Source organism: Acipenser ruthenus, chromosome 38, assembly GCF_902713425.1.
Source record: "Acipenser ruthenus chromosome 38, fAciRut3.2 maternal haplotype, whole genome shotgun sequence".
NCBI lineage: Eukaryota > Metazoa > Chordata > Actinopteri > Acipenseriformes > Acipenseridae > Acipenser > Acipenser ruthenus.
This window is the reverse complement of record NC_081226.1, coordinates 1189596-1210830: the sequence shown is the minus strand read 5'-3', so window position 1 is coordinate 1210830 and position 21235 is coordinate 1189596. Positions and strand designations below refer to the sequence as shown.

The following is a 21235-nucleotide window of genomic DNA, read 5'->3' as shown; positions in this document are numbered from 1 at the left end:
TCACCCTGGCCCTCAGCAGATGCTCTTTCTCAGCTTTGGCCTCCCGTAGTTTCCTCTCCATGTCCGCTATGTTGGGGAGCCCATTCCTGTTACTGTGAAAGCAAAGACCCATCATCAGGACAATGCCAGTGTCTGTATAGTAAACTCATCTAACTAGTTCCACAAGCTCTGTAAATTTACATATAGGGGAACTGCAACTACAGCATTCCTTGGAGCACAAGGAGGTTAAGTGACTTGCTCAGGCTTGCACATGGTGAGTCAGTAGCTGAGCTGGGATTGAACCTCCTGTGTGAAAAGGGGGATAAAAGCAACAGAAAATGTAGCGAAACTTGAAAGTTTAAAAAAAAAAAAACCCTGCAGTGTTTCAAAGAAACATACCTACCTTCGCTGCATCCCGGGTTTTCCAATTACCGCACCAATTTTCCCAACATATTCCCAATTGCTTTCAATTTTATTCCCACATCATAGGTAAATCAACGAGTGTAAACTTTTCCTTTTATAAACTTTTACTCAGAAACATTCGCAGTGTAACCAGTTTATGCTCCCTCCTGCAACAATGCTGGTGATTCGAAATGAGCAGCGTATTGTGGGGAACAGGAAACCAGCATTGTCACCAGAGGGAGCGTGATCTAGACAAGATCGAGACTTTATCTGCTGGCACACACTTCTCAGTAAATGTTAAGAAACATATTGCCTAATTGATTTTATGATGGGCAATTACATTTTTTTTTTTTACCGTTCCCAAAACCACACTATCTGCTTGATAGATAGATATTATTATTATTATTATTTATTTCTTAGCAGACGCCCTTATCCAGGGCGACTTACAATCGCAAGCAAATACAAATACATTCAAGTGTTACAATACAAGTCATACAATAAGAGCAAGAAATACAATAATTTTTTTCAAGTGTGACAAACCACAATTCAATAATACAGCAGATAATAGTGAAAGTTACATCAGGATATGATTAAGTACAAAATACTACAGGTTAAACACTTGGCAGATTACAATATTCTGAAGTACAGGATTAAATGTAGTAAAATAGGGGGCAGATAAGAGCAAAATAAAGCATATTTAAATGAAGGGTGATAGTGTCCCAGGATACAACAGAGGAGTTCTACAGGTGCTGTTTGAAGAGGTGAGTCTTAAGGAGGCGCCGATACCTCGAGATACCTCGGTTTGCGTCAAACGAGTTTCCTCTGCACGGATGAGAAACTGGCAAGTGTTTTTACTGAGCTACCCTTTTTCTGAAAAAATGTTTTTTCTGTGTTTACACCACAACACCACAGCTGGTTCAGATCTTTAAATGAATGCTGACCAAGGCTTTATCAAACATGTTCTTAATTCTCGTTAGTGGCAACCTTATCACTTAATTCTTAATTCTAGTTATAACATTATAGATAAATAATTAAATAACTTTGGATCTGATTGTTTTTCAAACCCTGGTTTTGGAAAAAAAAAAAAAAACTTTGTTCGGTTCTGGAATTAGTTATTTTAATTGGTGGGTTCTTGTTTAGAATTACAGTCTGCAGTGTGAAAAGAAGCGGTCGGCTGACGGCACACGCTTCGGAGGACAGCGTGTGTTCGTCTTCGCTGCTCCCGAGTCAGCGCAGGCGTCGTAGTAGTGAGCCCAAATATTGGATATTCTAAACTGGGGGAAAAAATATATATATATATATATATATGGTCTATTGTATAGTATACATATGGAAAATGTTCCTAGATAAAACCCTAGATTGCAGGGATAGTAATACCATCTTCCACAAATTCAAAGTTAGAGACATCATTAACAGTAAACGTAGATCTTCATGACCTAGCTATATGCACATTTACATCTATGGCCAAAAGTTTTGCATCACCTAGAATTTTAGGATTGAGGCATGATAAAAAAAAGAACAACTACATGAGCATAATTTAGATTTTTTATTTAACATCATGTTATCAAATAATTTATCGCAAAACTCTACCAGAAGCCATAATAGTACAGTAGTACAATATTTCATGTTAGATTTCAATTTTTGGCAGTTTTTTGTTAAGTATATGGAAAACTACAAAGCGGTATGTAATTCAATATGTTAACGTAGCATATTAAGCTGGTTGCATTCGACTTTGTGAAGCAAAATTAGGTAATTCTATAGCATACTGCAAGACTTAAAATTATTATATACAATCCCCTCCTTTAAATACAGTGTAAAATCCATCTGTGTACTTAACAGTGCTTTTAATACCAGACAGAGGGCTGCTTTAGCACATTATCCATTAGCATTGCTCCCAAGAACATGCTCAGAAGTTTTCCTGTACTTGGGGGTGATGACTGATTCACATTGTGTCGGATAGCTTGTTCACTTTCAACACTAGGACATGTTTGCGTCATGTAGGCGGTATGCTGTAGTACACCACAGACTTCCGAAGAAATCCTAGGCGACTGTTCCTGGTTTTACTGTAAATGGGATAAACCATTGAGTCCCATTGTGTGGGGGATAGCCTTTCACAAGCCACACCTTGAACTCCCAGGCCCTCGCACACACAGCAGCAGGAAGCACACACCAGCCTTGACAAGTTCTGGGAATGAAATGTTGTTCTGAATGCCAGGAAATCCTAGATAATGAATCTCAAGTTCCTTAGAAAAGTGTAAAGGTAAACATCGGACTGTTTTTAAAGGAGATAGAACAAACAATGTCATTGCAGAAATTATTTATCTACATTATATCAATCAATCTTTATTTTATATAGCACCTTTCATAGTGGAGCACCATCACAAAGCATTTTAGCATGACTAATTACACGTCTTTACTGCAGCTAAGGAGAACTGCAGGTCTGTGGACAGTGTATAAATATGGAAGTATATTAAAATTCAATGCTTCTCCTGATGTATTTAAACATAATCCACATTATGGTTGTAATGGTAAAAAAAGCACTAACTATATCTATATACAATAATATAGATAATATATAATAACGTACATTTCAAAAACTCTCAGTCATGCAGTCTAAGGTAGACGAACGTTTTACATAAACTTTCCTTAATATATAACGACCTTCTTAGATATGTAAAAACATTTTAAAAAATGTATGAGCACTAAAAATGTCACAGTATTGACAGTATCTTAACTAAATTGTCCAGACAGATGCTGCTAATGTTTTGAGTTTTGAGTATTTTTACAATGCAGCAACCTGCACTGTGTTTGCCATAGTGCATTTGTCTCTCCTTGTTGACCGATAATGGTTGAAATTATCCAATTCCTCACTGAAAACACTCATGCACACCGAAGACAGTGTTTGATTGAACCTCTTCTTCAAATCCAGGGCCATGAAGAAATAAAGGATGGGGTTGATGCAGCTATTGAAGTAGGCCAGTCCTTTGAACAAAGGAAGAGCAACCTTCACCGCCAAAGATTTCTTATTGACCATCTTGGCCAGCAAAAAGACATGGTAGGGCGCCCAACAGAAGAAAAAGGCAGCAACCAATGCAGCAATGATCTTGAAGGACTTTTTGGGCACTCGTGTCCGCCTCAACTTGCAAGCCATGATGGTGTAACAAGTGGCAATGATTAAAAAGGGGACCAAGAAACCAAAAAGGAACCTCACGATGTAGAGGGCCTTATTCTGATATCCATCGTTGCTTCCAGGAACATCGAAGGAGCACTTGGAGAGATTCCCATTTCCTGGATCCATAGAGACCCGTCGGAATAGGAAGTACGGCAGGCTAAAGGCAGTGGCCAGCGCCCAAACTCCTACGCTGGCAAAGGAAGCCATCTGGACAGTGCGCCGCTGCATCATCCGGATGGGGAAGACCACAGAAATGCAGCGGTCAAGGCTGATGACGGACAGAAGGAAGACGCTACAGAACAAGTTCATGTACGTGAAGAAGCCGTTGAACTTGCAGAGGAACTCTCCAAAGGGCCAGTAGGTGTAGAAAATGAGCTTGAGCAAAGAGGTGACTCGGGTGAAGCAGAAGATCAGGTCGGCCACAGCCAGGTTGAGGAGCCAGACGTTGGTCACAGTCTTCTTCAGTTTGCAGCCGGTCATCCAGATCACTATGCTGTTTCCGGTTACTCCCAGAATAATAGTGATGCTGTATAAAACTATCAATACCATCTCCATTACGTGGTCAGTGTCCACTGAGTCGTCTGTGTTTTGAGGCAAAGGTTTGGTGCTTGTTGTGATGTTGCTGAGCTCCATTCTGAAAATAACAAAACCATCAGAACATAAGAAAAGTTTGTGAACAAGAAAAGGCCAGTGTTTTAGATCCTACTACTTCACTTGGTAGGCTAGTCCATACATGTATGACTGTAAAAAAGTGCTACCCACCTTCTGTTCTAAACTTAATTTACTCAGTTTCCATTTATGTTCTTCTCTCTGTGCTAAATTTGAAGTAGTGTCTTGGATTAACTTTATCTATACCATTTTAAAGACTTCAATCAAGTCCCCTCTTTCCCTTCTTTTTTCAAGAAAGCAATCCGGGATCACAAAGGTAAACTGCTTTATCCAACTCATGACTGTGCCATGTACGCAACATTAAAATTTAACATGTACATGTATAAGATATTTAAGAAGTAGCAAGGAGGAACTGAGAAATAATATCTCATTTCTAGCTCCATCTTGCAGAGATTGGGGAATTGAATTTTTGTTAAAGAAAATTAACCAGAGGGGGGATTTAGTTTTTACAAGCAATTCTTTTTTACTTTGTCACAGAATAATTTACGACTCTCATTATGCAGCGATTAGAACTATTCTAGTTATCTGTACCGGCAACTAAACTAAAAGCAGAAATAGCTCAACCTACTGTTCAATTACAGTCTCTATTGAATGTATCCATTATACCCCTTTATATCAATGGGCTCGGCAGGATAGTGTCGGATATTTTTATTGTGTTAATTGAGCAATCACTTATGTTGATGTAATTTAAGAAAGAGTAAACAGATTAAAACACTGTTTAACATGTCTTCAGAAGCATATGAATAACAGCTCTCTGACATTTAGAACAGCAGTCACAACACCCTTAATTCATCAGAAGAAAGACTTTTAATCCAATCGTTTGTCAGTTTCTTTTAGTAATTCCAAAATTGCTACCAATGTAGAATACATGGTTAGGACATTTCTTCATTATTGTACCACAAAAAGATGTGTTTTGCACAACATGATTGTAATATAACCCATAACTTGTTATGTATTCATTTTATTATTTCATTGATTTATTAATTTATTTTAGATTAACATTCATTTAGAAAATACCAGGTCAATTGCATTGATCATTTCCAAATTACTAGTTTTGTTGAATGAAAAACAATAACTGTAAAATGACTGTGTAATTAGTTAATATTTTAACTGAAATCCTTTCACAAATAACAACAAAAATAGATCTGATCTTACCTTTGGCTTGTCACAAAAATCAGTTCAACAAGAAAAAAGCTATACATGCAAACATGAATATCCAGTATCAGAACTTTCCCATATTTTGAAGTGGTGCTTAAATATGCTTGCTAAAGTCTTGTCATCCACTATGAGAAAGATCTATTGAGCCAACACCACTTCTACAGATCAAACAGAGGCTTTACCCAAAGGGAAAACACGCCTTCTTTGCTTCACACCACAAGCCGAGCACTGTGTGGTAATCACTCTTTTAGCTTCCTTTCACACACTGCATGCAATGTATGCTTTAAAGAAATGTTTTTTTTTGTTATTTATTTATTTAGCTTTCTATTAAGCTTCTCTAATTACTGTGTATATACATAGCAGTTACTTAATAAATACATTTGTACTTGCACATAACTACAATGTCGTTCAAATGATGTGTTGCTAGTACAACAAAAAGATCACTGCCCTCTTGCTTTCCGGTGACCTGTGATGAAATCTGGCTTCCCAGGTCATAACTGAAATGATTTTATCTTAACATAGTGCCATTTCTGTAACTCACATCACAAAACACTCACCAACAGGACCGTAGCCATTTTCACTGTCTGGTTGCATTTTTCAGACATTTCTGACCGTGTTGAGAATGGAACCACTTCTCGTTTTTTTGTAGCAGTGGCCCCTGCTAATGTCTAACACCCAAGCAGGCAGGCTATTCAAACTGTCTATTGAAAGTCTGTTTTTGTACACAGGAAAAAAAAAAAAGTTGAACATTAGCTCAGCTGTCAAATATCCAAATTAAAGTCGCTTTCCTTATTTCTTTTTAGCTTGAGAACCCTTGGGGCCAAGTTGTGTTCAATATGTCGTGTTATCCCTTACTTTACAAGCTGTTGTGTTAAGTGCACGTGAGCGCAATACACAAAACCTCCCTAGCAAAGAATACATTTGAGACAATCCCAAACCATATGACGGAGAGTTTAGACTTTTTCTTTTAACTTTTCGTTTTGTGGAACAAGGAGAAAAAATAAGACCTTCTAGGTAGGCTGTTAAAATGCAAAACTGGTTTGTGACTTCTTCAGGTGAAAGGCTAATCTGTTACTCCAGGCACACCTCTTCTGTTTGCAATTTCCACGTGTCGTTGACTACACTGGAAGTCTATCGCTGGGATCTGGTAAACGGCATTGCAATCCATCTGTGCTGTGTAACTGCAGTGGAAAATTGCCTGCGGCTGATTTTCTTTGTGTTATTTCTTGGCAGAACCAGTAATACTCTGAGGCCAAGTCACATTTATATACAACTCTCTTTTTTTAAAGAAATACATATCAAGGGAGGTTATGAGGAGTATGGTGACAGGGGTTCAGTTCTGCTCCCTGCATGACATTGATTCCAAGCTAGACTGATCCAAGGGCTGAAAGGTTTGAGCTATGAAGATGAGGTTGAGGGAATGGAATCTTTCTAGGAATGTGTTAAGGGAGACCTAAAAGGAGTTTAAGTTTAGATTGCACTTATCGATCTCTTGATCCGCCCCTCCTGCTCTGTACTGACTCGCCTGACCTCAGCACCACGTTACTGGATCCTCAGCTGATGCACTATCTTGCACTATTGCACTACAAATATGTCATTGTAGATATAACTTGTTGAAATCCTAATTTGTTGCATCCTAGTTCTTATTGTTTTTTAGCAGTGTTGTTTGCCCTTACTGTAAACCTGTACTGTATTTAAATATTCATCTTGCATTGTAACCCTGTACTGCCTTGTAACACCTGTAAGTCACCTTGGATAAAGGCGTCTGCCAAATAAATAAATAATAATAATAAGCGGAGCATAGAGACCAGGACTAGAGGACGCATTCAGTGGAGAAATACTTAAGATTGCATTTGACTTTATGGCAACATTAGTTAATTCTATAGCATACTGCAAGACTTAAAATTATTATATACAATCACCTCCTTTAAATACAGTGTAAAATCCATCTGTGTACTTAACAGTGCTTTTAATACCAGACAGAGGGCTGCTTTAGCACATTATCCATTAGCATTGCTCCCAAGAACACGTTCAGAAGTTTGCTAGTTTTACTGTAAATGGGATAAACCATTGAGTCCCATTGTGTGGGGGATAGCCTTTCACAAGCCACACCTTGAACTCCCAGGCCCTCGCACACACAGCAGCAGGAAGCACACACCAGCCTTGACAAGTGCTGGGAATGAAATGTTGTTCTGAATGCCAGGAAATCCTAGATAATGAATCTCAAGTTCCTTAGAAAAGTGTAAAAGTAGATGGCTGCCCGTTTTTAAAGTTCTATTAAAGGAGATAGAACAAACAATGTCATCCTCTGATCTGATTTTAAACAAAAAAAAGGCATTGCTTTATTTAATAAATATGGAAGTATATTAAAATCTAATGCTTCTCCTGCTGTAGTTAAGCATAATCCACGTAATGGCAAAAAAGCATGAAACACTAAATGCACAGTGCCTATAGAAAGTCTACACCCCCTTGAGCTTTTTCACATTTTGTTGTGCCAGTGCCTCATAGTTTCATGCATTTAAATGAGGTTTTTTCCACTTATCTACACACCGTACTCCACACTGTTAAGGGGAAAAAAGTTTTTATTGACAAAAAAATGATGTATTAAAAATACAAAACTGAAAGATCATAATTGGATAAGTCTCCACCCCCCTGAGTTAATACTTGGTGGAAGCACCTTTGGCAGCAATTACAGCAGTGAGTCTGCTGGGATAGGTCTCTGCCAACTTTGCACACCTAGATTTGACAATATTTCACCATTCTTTACAAAACTGTTAAAGCTCTGTCAAGTTCCTTGGGGAGTGTTGGACAGCAATCTTCAAGTCATGCCACAAATTTTCGATTGGATTTAGGTCGGGGCTCTGACTGGGCCACTCAAGGACATTTACCTTTTTGTTCCTTAGCCACTCCAGTGTAGCTTTGGCTGTTGCTTTGGGTCATGCTGAAAGGTGAACTTCCGGACACAGTTTCAGCTTTCTTGCAGAGGGCAGCAGGTTTTCCTCAAGGACTTCTCTGTACTTTGCTCCATTAATTTTCCCTTCTATCCTGTGTGATAAGGATCGCACTCACCACGGTTCGTTGCCCCTTTAAAAACACTGACCCAACACACAGAAATTGATTTTTTCTGAAGTGCGGTTGCGCTATTTTTAATGAAAACACCAAAGCAAAATAAACAAAACAAACACCTAGCTCTTCTTTGAGCAATAACTAAACAAAACAGGAACCTAAATTAAACAGGACAGCTAAGCTGTTTCCCTGTAACAAAACAAAACAGCACACACAACAAAAAGGCTTCACTCTACCTTTTTCATTTTTTTAAATTACGGCTGTACCCACACACCAGCACAGTCGGGCTTCTACCCTCTTCAGCAGCCACTCTGACCAAACTGACTGCTCTCCTTAAATACCCTGCACCTGGCTCCAATTTTCAATAGTAGCCAGGTGCAGCTAATGATTAATCAATAAAACAATTAAACAATTAAACAAAACAATTAAACAAGACAAATGTGCATTCCGCACATTTTTTTTTCTGCAGAGAGGTTTTAACCCCCTCCCTGCCATCTCACACCTGACAAGTGCCCCAGTCCCTGCCGATGAGAAACATCCCCATAACATGATGCTGCCACCACCATGCTTCACAGTAGGGATGGTGTTCTTTGGGTGATGCGCTGTGTTGGGTTTGCGTCAACGCTTTGCATTTATGCCAAAAAGTTCCATTTTAGTTTCGTCAGACCACAAAACTTTTTGCCACATGGCTACAGAATGTTTTTTTGCATACTTCAAATGGGATTCAAGGTGGGCTTTCTTGAGTAATGGCTTCCTTCTTGCCACCCTACCATACAGGCCAGATTTGTGGAGTGCTTGGGATATTGTTGTCAGATGCACACTTTGACCAATTTGGCCATATAAGCCTGTAGCTCTTGCAAAGTTGCCATTGGCCTCTTGGTAGCCTCTCTGATCAGTCTCCTTCTTGCTTGGTCATCCAGTTTGGAGGGACAGCCTGATCTAGACAGGGTCTTGGTGGTGCCATACACCTTCCACTTCTTAATAATCGTCTTGACCGCGCTCCAAGGGATATTCAAGGCCTTTGATATTTTTTTTTATAACCATCCCCTGATCTGTGCCTTTCAACAACTTTGTCCCGGAGTTCTTTTGAAAGCACCTTCGGTGCTCATGGTTGAGTCTTTGTTTTGAAATGCACTACCCAGCAGAGGGAACCTACAAGAACTGCTGAAATTATCCTGAAATCATGTGAATTACTACAATTTAACACAGGTGGAGGCCACTTAACTTGGTGTGTGATTTTGAACGTGATTGGTAACACCTGAGCTAATTTAGGATTGCTATTACAAGGGGGGTGGACACTTATCCAACCAAGATATTTCAGTTTTTATTTTTAATTAATTTTCTACAAATTTCTAGAATATTTTTTTCTCTTGGAAGTTGTGGGGTAGGATGTGTAGATACGTGAAAAAAAGGCAACAAAAGGTGAACATTTTGAAAGGGGGTGTAGACTTTCTATAGGCACTGTATCTACATTAATATAGATAATATATAATAACATACATTTCAGAAACACTCAATCATGCAGTCTAAAGTAGACAAACTTTTCACATAAACTTTCCTTAATATTTAACAACCTTCTTAGATATGTAAAAAAACATTTTAAAAAATGTATGAGCACTAAAAATGTCACAGTATTGACAGTATCTTAACTAAATTGTCAAGACAGAGGCTACTAATGTTTTGAGTTTTGAGTATTTTTACAATGAAGCAACCTGCTCTGTGTTTGTCATAGAGCTTCTGTTGCTCCTTGTTGACCGGCAATGGCTGGAACTATCCGATTCCTCACTGAAAGCTCTGATGTACACCGAAGACAGTGTTTGATTGAACCTCTTCTTTGAATCCAGGGCAATGAGGAAATAAAGGATGGGGTTGATGCAGCTATTGAAGTAGGCCAGGCCTTTGAACAAAGGAAGAGCAACCTTCACCGCCAAAGATTTCTTATTGACCATCTTGGCCAGCAAAAAGACATGGTAGGGCGCCCAACAGAAGAAAAAGGCAGCCACCAATGCAGCAATTATCTTGTAGGACTTTTTGGGCACTCGTGTCCGCCTCAACTTGCAAGCCATGATGGTGTAACAAGTGGCAATGATTAAAAAGGGGACCAAGAAACCAAAAAGGAACCTCACGATGTAGAGGGCCTTATTCTGATATCCATCGTTGCTTCCAGGAACATCGAAGGAGCACTTGGAGAGATTCCCATTTCCTGGATCCATAGAGACCCGTCGAAATAGGAAGTATGGCAGGCTAAAGGCTGTGGCCAGCGCCCAAACTCCTACGCTGGCAAAGGAAGCCATCTGGACAGTGCGCCACTGCTTGATCCGGATGGGGAAGACCACAGAAAAGCAGCGGTCAAGGCTGACGACAGCTAGAAGGAAGACGCTACAGAACAAGTTCATGTATGTGAAGAAACCGTTGAACTTGCAGAGGAACTCTCCAAAGGGCCAGTAGGTGTAGAAGAGGAGCTTGAGCAAAGAGGTGACTCGGGTGAAGCAGAAGATCAGGTCGGCGACAGCCAGGTTGAGGAGCCAGACGTTGATCACAGTCTTCTTCAGTTTGCAGCTGGTCATCCAGATCACTATGCTGTTTCCAGTTACTCCCAGAATAATAGTGATGCTGTATAAAACTATCAATACCATCTCCATTACATAGTTGATGTACACCGAGTCGTCTGTGTTTTGAGGCAAAGGTTTGGTGCTCATTGTGATGTTGCTGATCTCCATTCTGAAAAGAACGAAAACATAAGAACATAAGAAAAGTTCAATTTTAAGTAGTGTCTTGGATCAACTTTATCTATACCATTTTAAAGACTTCAATCAAGTCTCCTATTTCCCTTCTTTTTTTCAAGAAAGCAAGCAGGGATCACAAAGGTAAACCACTTTATCCAAATCATGATTGTGCCATGTATGCAATACTAAAATATAAAATATGATATTATATTCCTGTAGAAATACAAGATAATATATTTAAGAAGTAGCAAGAAGGAACTGAGAAGCAATATCTCTATTAAAGATCCATCTTACAGGGGATTTAGTTTTTCCAAGCAATTTTTTTGACTTTGTCACAGAATAATTTACGACTAATTTACAGATTAGAGTTATCTGTACCGGCAACTAAACCAAAGGCAGAACTAGCTCAACCTGCTGTTCAATTACAGTCTCTTTTGAATGTATGCAGGGTTCATACCTCTTTGATATGTGTGAATGGGATGTTTACTGTCTACAGACTAGACAAGAATCGGAGTGGCTTTTGGTTTATTTCTCCCTTGAGAAAGATACATTTTGCAGTTCAGAAATACATAACACATATTCACGTGCACCACGGACAGTAAGATTTCACAGCATTTGTGACTATAAATAGTTCTGTGTCACAAGTTCCTCTTTATGAGAAAACAAACATATATTTAGAGCTCTAGTTTTTGTTCCACTACCTTCCAGAAAGCGTACGGACAGATGAACAAATGCAAATGTTGCCCATTTTACCCTGTGCAGGGTATTAATACTATTATAAACTCAACAAACATTTTGGTGCATGAAGACATTTATGTTGCCGTTTTTAGGAGAGCTTCAGGATTTGAAAATCCTTTCAGCTTTTACTGTACATATACCTGGGATAATTACTGCTCTATTCAGAACCTGATTGGGTGTGATTTGTGAGGTTTATAACAGATGTCCTTTGTATTGAGATATCTTACAGCTATGGCCAATGGTTTCGCAACCCTATAGAATGAACTCATTTTGCTTCATGAAGTCGAATGAAACCTGCTGAATAATGTCACGTTAACATATTTAATTACGTGCCGCTTTGTAGTTTTCCATATAATTAATGAAAAACTGACATTAATTGAATGTGACAATGAGGAAATCTAACTACTATTATGGCTTCCGGGAGATTTTTGCAATATAATTTTCTACTTTCTTTGATTACATGATGTTCAACAAAATATCGAAATTATGTTCATGTAGTTTTAATTTTGTTCTTATGTCTCAGTTTCCCTGAATTGATAATCATTTCCTTTTCAAACATGTGTTCACAATTTTAAGGAGCAAAGTACCACAAAATGTTGTTCATAATTTTACCCCATTTTTTTTACAGCAGTGACTACCAAGAATGACTGATATGGCTGCCATATTGTGTCAATGGCAGTCAACATTGCAGAAAAGCTGAGAGGAAAACTGCCAAAAAGTGACCTATGTTAGGAGTTGCTTTTATAAACCTAACTTTACTTTATTAAAAAAAACCCACCAAGACAGGAAGGAAGTTTAATGATGTCATTCAATTTAAAACGAAAACCACAATTAACACAGACTAAATTAGATTAGCAAACCAGATTAAAGGCAAAAACTGATTTTTAAAAAAATAAAGAGCTTAATGTATGAAACGCCTGACTAAAAGCAGATCCAGTATCCAAGAGCATGAGGAAGTGTTACTGATCCCCAGGAATGAGGAACCTGTTTGCGTTTCCATTTACAGATGCTTGAAAGCGATGGCAGGATAAATGCATGTGTACGTACACGTAAATACAATGTTATTGTGCATAGTTACTATGGGCTTAATGTGTAAATCTTGTTGCATGATATAACCCTACCCCTAACCCGACCCCTTTTCTGATACAATTGTCCACTTGATAAACCTTTCCCCCTGCCAATTGATTGTTAGTGTGTGTGTGATTCACCCCAGGACTTTTAGAATTCTAAATAAAATACAGCAGGTTTAACAAAGGGGCAGAGGCTAAAGGGAATAAAAACAGGATACAACATAAAGAGGACTTGAATTATATAGGAGCTGCAGACTGGGGACACAGTGCTTTCCCTAACGCTGGGTGCAGTGAGCCCCCAATATCAATGGGCTCTGCAGGACATTGTTGGATAGTTTTAGTGTGTTCATTGAGCAATCAGTTATGTTGATGTAATTTAAGAAAAAAGAGAAAACAGATTAAAACACTGTTTCACATGTGTTCAGAAGCATAAGAATAACAGCTCTCTGACATTTAGAATAGCAGTCACAACACCCTTAATTCATCAGAAGAAAGACTTTTAATCCAATCGTTTGCCAGTTTTTTTTAGTATTTCCAAAATTGCTACCAATGTAGAATACATGGTAAGGACATTTCTTCATTATTGTACCACAAAAAGATGTTATCTGGACAACATGATTGTAATATATCCCAGAACTTGTTATGTATTCATTTTATTATTTCATTGATTTATTAATTTATTTTAGATTAATGTTCATTTAAGAAATACCAGGACAATTGCATTGATCATTTCCAAATTACTAGTTTTGCTGAATGAAAAACAATATCTGTAAAATTACCCAGTTAATATTTTAACTGAAATCCTTTCACGAATAACAAAAAAAAAAAAAAGATTTGATCTTACCTTTGACTTGTCACAAAAATCAGTTCAACGAGAAAAAGCTATACAAGCAAACATGAATATCCAGCATCAGAAGTGGTGCTTAAATAAGCTTGCTAAAATCTTGTCATCCACTATGAGAAAGATCTATTGAGCCAACACCACTTCTACAGATCAGACAGAGGCTTTATTCAAAGGGAAAACACGCCTTATTTGCTGCACACCATAAACCGATCATACATAGCAGTTACTTAGTAAATACATGTGTACTTACACATAATTCAAATGTCATTCAAATGATATACTGCTAGTACAACACAAAGATCACTGTTCTCTGCCCTCATGCTTTCCGGTGACCTGTGATAAAATCAGGCTTCCCATAACTGAAATGATTTTATCTTAACATAGTGCCATTTCTGTAACTCACATCACAAAACACACAGCAACAGGACCGTAGCCATTTCCACTGCCTGGTTGCATTTTTCAGATACTTCTGACCATGTTGAGAATAGAACCACTTCTTGTTTTTTCTAGCAGTGGCCCCTGCTAATGTCTAACACCCAAGCAGGCAAGCTATTTCAAACTGTCTATTCGAAGTCTGTTTTTTGTACATGGAAAAGAAAAAAAAAACATCGAACATTAGCTCAGCTGTCAAATATCCAAATTACTCGCTTTCCTTATTTCTTTTTAGCTTGAGAGCCCTTGGGGCCAAGTTGTGTTCAAAATAACATTTATTTGAAGAAGTTTGGTGCTCCAATGGTTAAAGAAAGGGGTTTGTTACCAGGAGGTTCCAGGTTCAATCCTAGATGCTAACTCACTGTGTGTGACCCTGAGCAACTCACTTAACCTCCTTGTGCTCCGTCCTATTTTAAGTGACTCTGCAGCAGCAGTTGTGATGCATAGTCGCCTGTCCGTCAGTCCCCCCCCCCCCCCCCCCGACTCTGTAAGTTGCTTTGGATAAAAGTTTGGTCATTAAAACCTTGCAGGTTATGTCAGTGCTGTTTACGGAGCGAGTGAGACCAGCACAGAGACTTCATTCATTTAATTAATTAATTAAATGTTGAAAACCTCCACTTTAATGTTTACAAGAAATATAATTTGTGGGACTATTTTTTTCTACAAAGAGGAAGGATATATAATACATAATAATATATATATAATATATTAATAATACAAATTGTTCTTTTTTCAAATAACCTTTTTTTATTGGATCTGTTTTCTAAGCAGGTTGACAAACTCCAGGGCTTGTGTGTTGTGTTGCTTTACTTTGTGGCGTATGTTGTGGAGTAGTGGTTAGGGCTCTGGACTCTTGACCGGAGGGTCGTGGGTTCGATCCCAGGTGAGGGACACTGCTGTACCCTTGCGCAAGGTACTTTATCTAGATTGCTCCAATAAAAACACAACTATATAAATGGGTAATTGTATACAAAAAATAATGTGATATCTTGTAACAATTGTAAGTCACCCTGGATAAGGGCATCTGCTATGAAATAAATAATAATGTTAATGCAACACAACACACGTCCTGTTCATTAGAAGGGTGCTATGGTAAACATCTGTCCATTTTAAGTTCTAGAGCAAACAATATAATTACAGTAATTATTTCTCTCCATTATAGCATGACTAATTACACACTTTTACTGCAGCTCAGGAAAACTGTTGGTCTGTGGACATCTTCCCATCCGATTTTAACCCAAAAAAGTAAAGTGTGTTAATACAGAAGTATATTCAAATTCAACTCTTCTCCTGCTGTATTTAAACATAATCCCACTTTATGGATTAGTCTGTGTGTTGTAATGGTAAAAAAGCACTAAACACTACATTTCTATACATTAATATAGATAATATATAATAATGTACAAAAACGCTCAATCTTGCAGTCTAAGGTATACAAACCATTCACATAAACTTTCCTAATACAGGCAGTCCTCGCACTTATGACACAATTGGTTCCTGAAAGTCGCGTTGTAAGTTGAAGCGTCGTAAGTCGAAGCACATGTTCCCATAGGAACAATGTTATAAATTGGGGTTACGTTCCTGACTCTTTGGCCAGATAATATATTTTTACAAAAACGATCCGTTATATTGTACTCATGCAAATATATATTTAACTCTTTACACTCAGCCCGCTGATTTTGGGGCACCAGCGCCCCGGTGCTTACACGTATATTACTCAGGCACCTACCTGGCTTGTTTAAAAGTACAGACTCAGGGCTTTCCTATGACGTATTCAGTGTGTGTATGCGGTACTCCTAGCCGGAACTACGATCGCCTGAAGTTAAGCCTCTCATCATGTGACAGAGTTCACAGCTTAGGTTTCGTTTTGAGTCCACTGCTCTTATCAGACATTGTTTTTATTATTTGTTTATTTAGCAGACGCCTTTATCCAAGGCGACTTACAGAGACTAGGGTGTATGAACTATGCATCAGTTGCAGAGTCTCGCCATGTCGTAAATGCCGTATCGATATTGTAAAGTCGAAGCAGGGTAATAATGCAAAAGAGTCGTAAGTGCCGTGCGTCGTAAGTCGAAGCGTCGTAAGTCAAGGAGCGCCTGTATATAACAACCTTCTTAGATATGTAAAAACAACATTTTTCAAAAATGTATGAGCACTAAAAATGTCACAGTATTGACAGTATCTTAACTAAATTGTCAAGACAGAGGCTACTAATGTTTTGAGTTTTGAGTATTTTTACAATGAAGCAACCTGCACTGTGTTTGCCATAGTGCATCTGTCTCTCCTTGTTGACTGGCAATGGCTGGAACTATCCGATTCCTCACTGAAAGCTCTGATGCACACCAAAGACAGTGTTTGATTATACCTCTTCTTCAGATCCAGGGCCATGAGGAAATAAAGGATGGGGTTGATGCAGCTATTGAAGTAGGCCAGTCCTTTGAACAAAGGAAGAGCAACCTTCACCGCCAAAGACTTCTTATTGACCATCTTGGCCAGCAAAAAGACATGGTAAGGCGCCCAACAGAAGAAAAAGGCAGCCACCAATGCAGCAATGATCTTGAAGGACTTTTTGGGCACCCGTGTCCGCCTCAACTTCCAAGCCATGATGGCATAACAAGTGACAATGATTAAAAAGGGGACCAAGAAACCAATAAGGAACCTCAATATGTAGAGGGCCAGCTTATTCTGGTATCCGTCTTTGCTTCCAGGAACATCTAAGGAGCACTTGGAGAGATTCCCATTTCCTGGATCCATAGAGACCTGTCGGAATAGGAAGTACGGCAGGCTAAAGACTGTGGCCAGCACCCAAACTCCTATGCTGGCAAAAGAAGCCATCTGGACAGTGCGCCACTGCTTGATCCGGATGGCAAAGACTACAGAGAAGCAGCGGTCAAGGCTGATGACTGCCAGAATGAATACACTACAGAACATGTTCATGTACTTGAAGAAGCCGTTGAACTTGCAGAGGAACTCTCCAAAGGGCCAGTAGGTGTAGAAGAGGTTCTTGAGCAAAGAGGTGACTCGGGTGAAGCAGAAGACCAGGTCTGCCACAGCCAGGTTGAGGAGCCAGACGTTGGTCACAGTCTTCTTCAGTTTGCAGCCGGTCATCCAGATCACTATGCTGTTTCCGGTTACTCCCAGAACAATAGTGATGCTGTATAAAACTATCAATACCATCTCCATTACGTAGTCGATGTCCACCGAGTTGTCTGTCTTTTGAGGCAAAGGTTTGCTGCTCCTTGTGATGTTGCTGAGCTCCATTCTGAAAAGAACAAAAACATAAGAACATAAGAAAAGTTTGTGAACAAGAAAATGCCAGTGTTTTAGATCCTACTACTTCACCTGGTAGGCTATTCCATACATGTATGACTCTGTAAAAAAAGTGCTACCCACCTTCTGTTCTGAACTTACTTTTACTCACCTTCCATTTATGTTCTCTCTGTGCTAAATTTGAAGTAGTGTCTTGGATCAACTTTATCTACACCATTTTAAAGACTTCAATCAGGAGGCTGTGTGGTCCAGTGATTAAAAAAAGGGCTTGTAACCAGGAGGTCCCCGGTTCAAACCCCACCTCAGCCACTGTCTCATTGTGTGACCCTGAGCAAGTCACTTAATCTCCTTGTGTTCCGTCTTTCGGGTGAGACGTAATTGTAAGTGACTCTGCAGTTGATGCATAGTTCTTTCCCAATGACGGATCACAAAGGTAAACCGCTTGATCTAAATCATGATTGTGCCATGTATGCAACATTAAAATATATAATATGATATTATATTCCTGTAGAAATACATGTATAAGATATTTAAGACGTAGCAAGAAGGAACTGAGAAGCAATATCTAATTTAAAGATCCATCTTACAGAGATTGGGGAATTGAATTTTTGTTAAAGAAAATTAACCAGAGGGGGGATATAGTTTTTCCAAGTGATTTTTTTGACTTTGTCACAGAATAATGTATGACTAATTTACGACTCATTACATAGAGATTAGAGCCCTTCAATTTATCTGTACTGGCAACCAAACTAAAAGCAGCGTTAACATATTTAATTACGTGCCACTTTGTAGTTTTCCATATAATTAATGAAAAACTGACATTAATTGAATGTGACAATGAGGAAATCTAACATGAAATACTGTACTACTATTATGGCTTCCTGTAAATTTTTGCAATATAATTTTCTAGTTTCTTTGATTACATGATGTTCAATAAAAGATTTAAATTATGTTCATGTGTTTTTAATTTGTTTTATTATGTCTCAGTTTCCCTGAATTGATAATCATTTCCTTTTCAAACATATGTTCACGATTTTAAGGAGCAAAGTACCACAAAATGTTGTTCATAATTTTACCCCATAACTTGTTTTTTTTACAGCAGTGACTACCAAGAATGACTGATATGGCTGCCATATTGTGTCAATAGCAGTCAACATTGCAGAAAAGCTGAGAGGAAAACTGCCAAAAAGTGACCTATGTTAGGAGTTGCCTTTATAAACCTAACTTTACTTTATTAAAAAAAAAAACACCAAGACAGGAAGGAAGTTTAATGATGTCATTCAATTTAAAACGAAAACCACAATTAATACAGACTAAATTAGATTGGCAAACCAGATTAAAGGCAAAAACTGATTTAAAAAAAAATAAAGAGCTTAATGTATGAAACGCCTGACTAAAAGCAGATCCAGTATCCAAGAGCATGAGGAAGTGTTACTGATCCCCTGGAATGAGGAACCTGTTTGCGTTTCCGTTTACAGATGCTGAAAGCCATGGCAGGATAAATGCATGTGTACGTACACATAAATACAATGTTATTGTGCATAGTTACTATGGGCTTAATGTGTAAATCTTGTTGCATGATATAACCCTACCCCTAACCCGACCCCTTTTCTGATACAATTGTCCACTTGATAAACCTTTCCCCCTCCAATTGATTGTTAGTGTGTGTGTGATTCACCCCAGGACTTTTAGAATTCTAAATAAAATACAGCAGGTTTAACAAAGGGGCAGAGGCTAAAGGGAATAAAAACAGGATACAACATAAAGAGGACTTGAATTATATAGGAGCTGCAGACTGGGGACACAGTGCTTTTCCTAACGCTGGGTGCAGTGAGCCCCCAATATCAATGGGCTCTGCAGGACATTGTTGGATAGTTTTAGTGTGTTCATTGAAGAATAACAGCTCTCTGACATTTAGAATAGCTGTCACAAAACCCTTAATTCATCAGAAGAAAGACTTTTAATCCAATCGTTTGTCAGTTTCTTTTAGTATTTCCAAAATTGCTACCAATGTAGAATACATGGTTAGGACATTTCTTCTTTATTGTACCACAAAAAGATGTTATTTGGAATAATAGCTTTTACAACATGTTTGTAATATATCCCAGAACTTCATTTTATTATTTCATTGATTTATTAATTTATTTTAGATTACCATTCATTTAAAAAATACCAGGACAATGGCATTGATCATTTCCAAATGATTGTAGTTTTGTTGAATGAACACAATAACTATAAAATAACTCAAATTCTTTCACAAATAACAAAAATAACAGATTTGATCTTACCTTTGGCTTGTCACAAAAATCCGTTCAACAAGAAAAAAGCTATACATGCAAACATGAATATCCAGCATCAGAACTTTCCACACTTTGAAGTGGTGCTTAAATAAGCTTGCTAAAATCTTGTCATCCACTATGAGAAAGATGTGTTGGCTCAACACCACTTCTACAGAACAGACAGAAGCTTGACTCAAAGGGAAAACACGCCTTCTTTGCTGCACACCACAAGCCGAGCACTGTGTGGTAATCGTTGTTTTAGCTTGAGATTCACACAATGTTTGAACTCTGTACTTCATGCAATGTATGCTTTCTGAATTATTATTATTTGCTTTCCATTAAGTGTTTCTAATTACTGTGTAATTACATAGCAGTTACTTAGTAAATACACGTGTACTTACACATAATTACAATGTAGTTCAAATTATTATTATTATTAACTGCTTAGCAGACGCCCTTATCCAGGGTGACTTACAATTGTTACAAGATATCACATTATTTTTACATACAATTACCCATTTATACAGTTGGGTTTTTACTGGAGCAATCTAGGTAAAGTACCTTGCTCAAGGGTACAGCAGCAGTGTCCCCCACCTGGGATTGAATCCACGACCCTCTGGTCAAGAGTCCAGAGCCCTAACCACTACTCCACACTGCTCCCCAAATGATGTGCTGCTAGTATAACAAGAAGATCACTGCTCTCTACCCTCGTGCTTTTCGGTGACCTGTGATCAAATCGGGCTTCCCTGATCATAACTGAAATGATGTAGTCTTAACATAGCGCCATTTTTGTAACTCACATCACAAAACACACATCAACAGGACCGTAGCCATTTCCACTGTCTGGTTGCATTTTTCAGACACTTCTGACCATGTTGAGAATAGAACCACTTCTCGTTTTTTTGTAGCAGTGGCCCCTGCTACTGTCTAACACCCAAGCAGGCAGGCTATTTTAAACTGTCTATTCAAAGTCTGTTTTTATCCCCCCAGCTCATGTGTACAAGTTCATGGAAAAAAAAAACCATCGAACATTAGCTCATCTGTCAAATATCCGAACTGAAGTAGCTTTCCTTATTTCTTTTTAGCTTGAGGTCCCTTCAATCCCAGTTCCGACAATGACTCACACTGTATGACCCTGTGCAAGTCACCTCCTTGTGGTCCGTCCTTCGGGTGAGACGTAAAACAAACAAGGTCCTAATGACTATATAATAATATTAATTTGTCATGGGACTGTAACGGTTCATGCAGAGGGTAACGCATCAGTAGTAGCAGGTAACTGTAAAGGTCAGTTTGAAACTAGCTGGTCTTCAACTGGGCCCAAGTTTCCTCGACATGCTGTTGAAGAAATATTTCAGTCAAAAAGGGGAACAGAACTCATGTTTTTAGCCAACTTTCCAAAATAGGGAAATAGTTCTTAGGTTCCTGTTCTG

General features: G+C 38.5%; 3 protein-coding genes across 4 annotated transcripts; all 3 read right to left on the bottom strand.

Moving 5' to 3' along the window:
• Positions 1-2708: 2708 nt before the first annotated feature.
• On the bottom strand, positions 2709-6068 carry LOC117433648 (C3a anaphylatoxin chemotactic receptor-like). Of its 2 annotated transcripts, none has more exons than XM_034056034.3 (2): positions 5938-6068; positions 2709-4187 (listed from the first exon to the last, which is right to left on the bottom strand). In XM_034056034.3, exon 2 carries the CDS (start codon positions 4184-4186, stop codon positions 3164-3166), a length of 1023 nt encoding a protein of 340 aa, XP_033911925.3. In that variant the 5' UTR covers position 4187; positions 5938-6068; the 3' UTR covers positions 2709-3163. The 2 variants fall into 2 exon arrangements, with proteins under 2 accessions (XP_033911925.3, XP_033911924.3); XM_034056033.3 differs by lacking the exon at positions 5938-6068 and adding an exon at positions 5378-5908.
• A 4069-nt stretch (positions 6069-10137) lies between these two features.
• Positions 10138-14710, bottom strand: LOC117433622 (C3a anaphylatoxin chemotactic receptor-like). The gene is made up of 2 exons (XM_034055989.3): positions 13825-14710; positions 10138-11167 (listed from the first exon to the last, which is right to left on the bottom strand). The coding sequence occupies exon 2, from the start codon at positions 11164-11166 to the stop codon at positions 10144-10146; it is 1023 nt and encodes a 340-aa protein (XP_033911880.3). The 5' UTR covers position 11167; positions 13825-14710; the 3' UTR covers positions 10138-10143.
• Positions 14711-14981: 271 nt separating this feature from the next.
• Positions 14982-20074, bottom strand: LOC117433750 (C3a anaphylatoxin chemotactic receptor-like). The gene is made up of 2 exons (XM_034056149.3): positions 19815-20074; positions 14982-17518 (listed from the first exon to the last, which is right to left on the bottom strand). Exons 1-2 carry the CDS (start codon positions 19880-19882, stop codon positions 16492-16494), a joined length of 1095 nt encoding a protein of 364 aa, XP_033912040.3. The 5' UTR covers positions 19883-20074; the 3' UTR covers positions 14982-16491.
• Positions 20075-21235: the final 1161 nt, after the last annotated feature.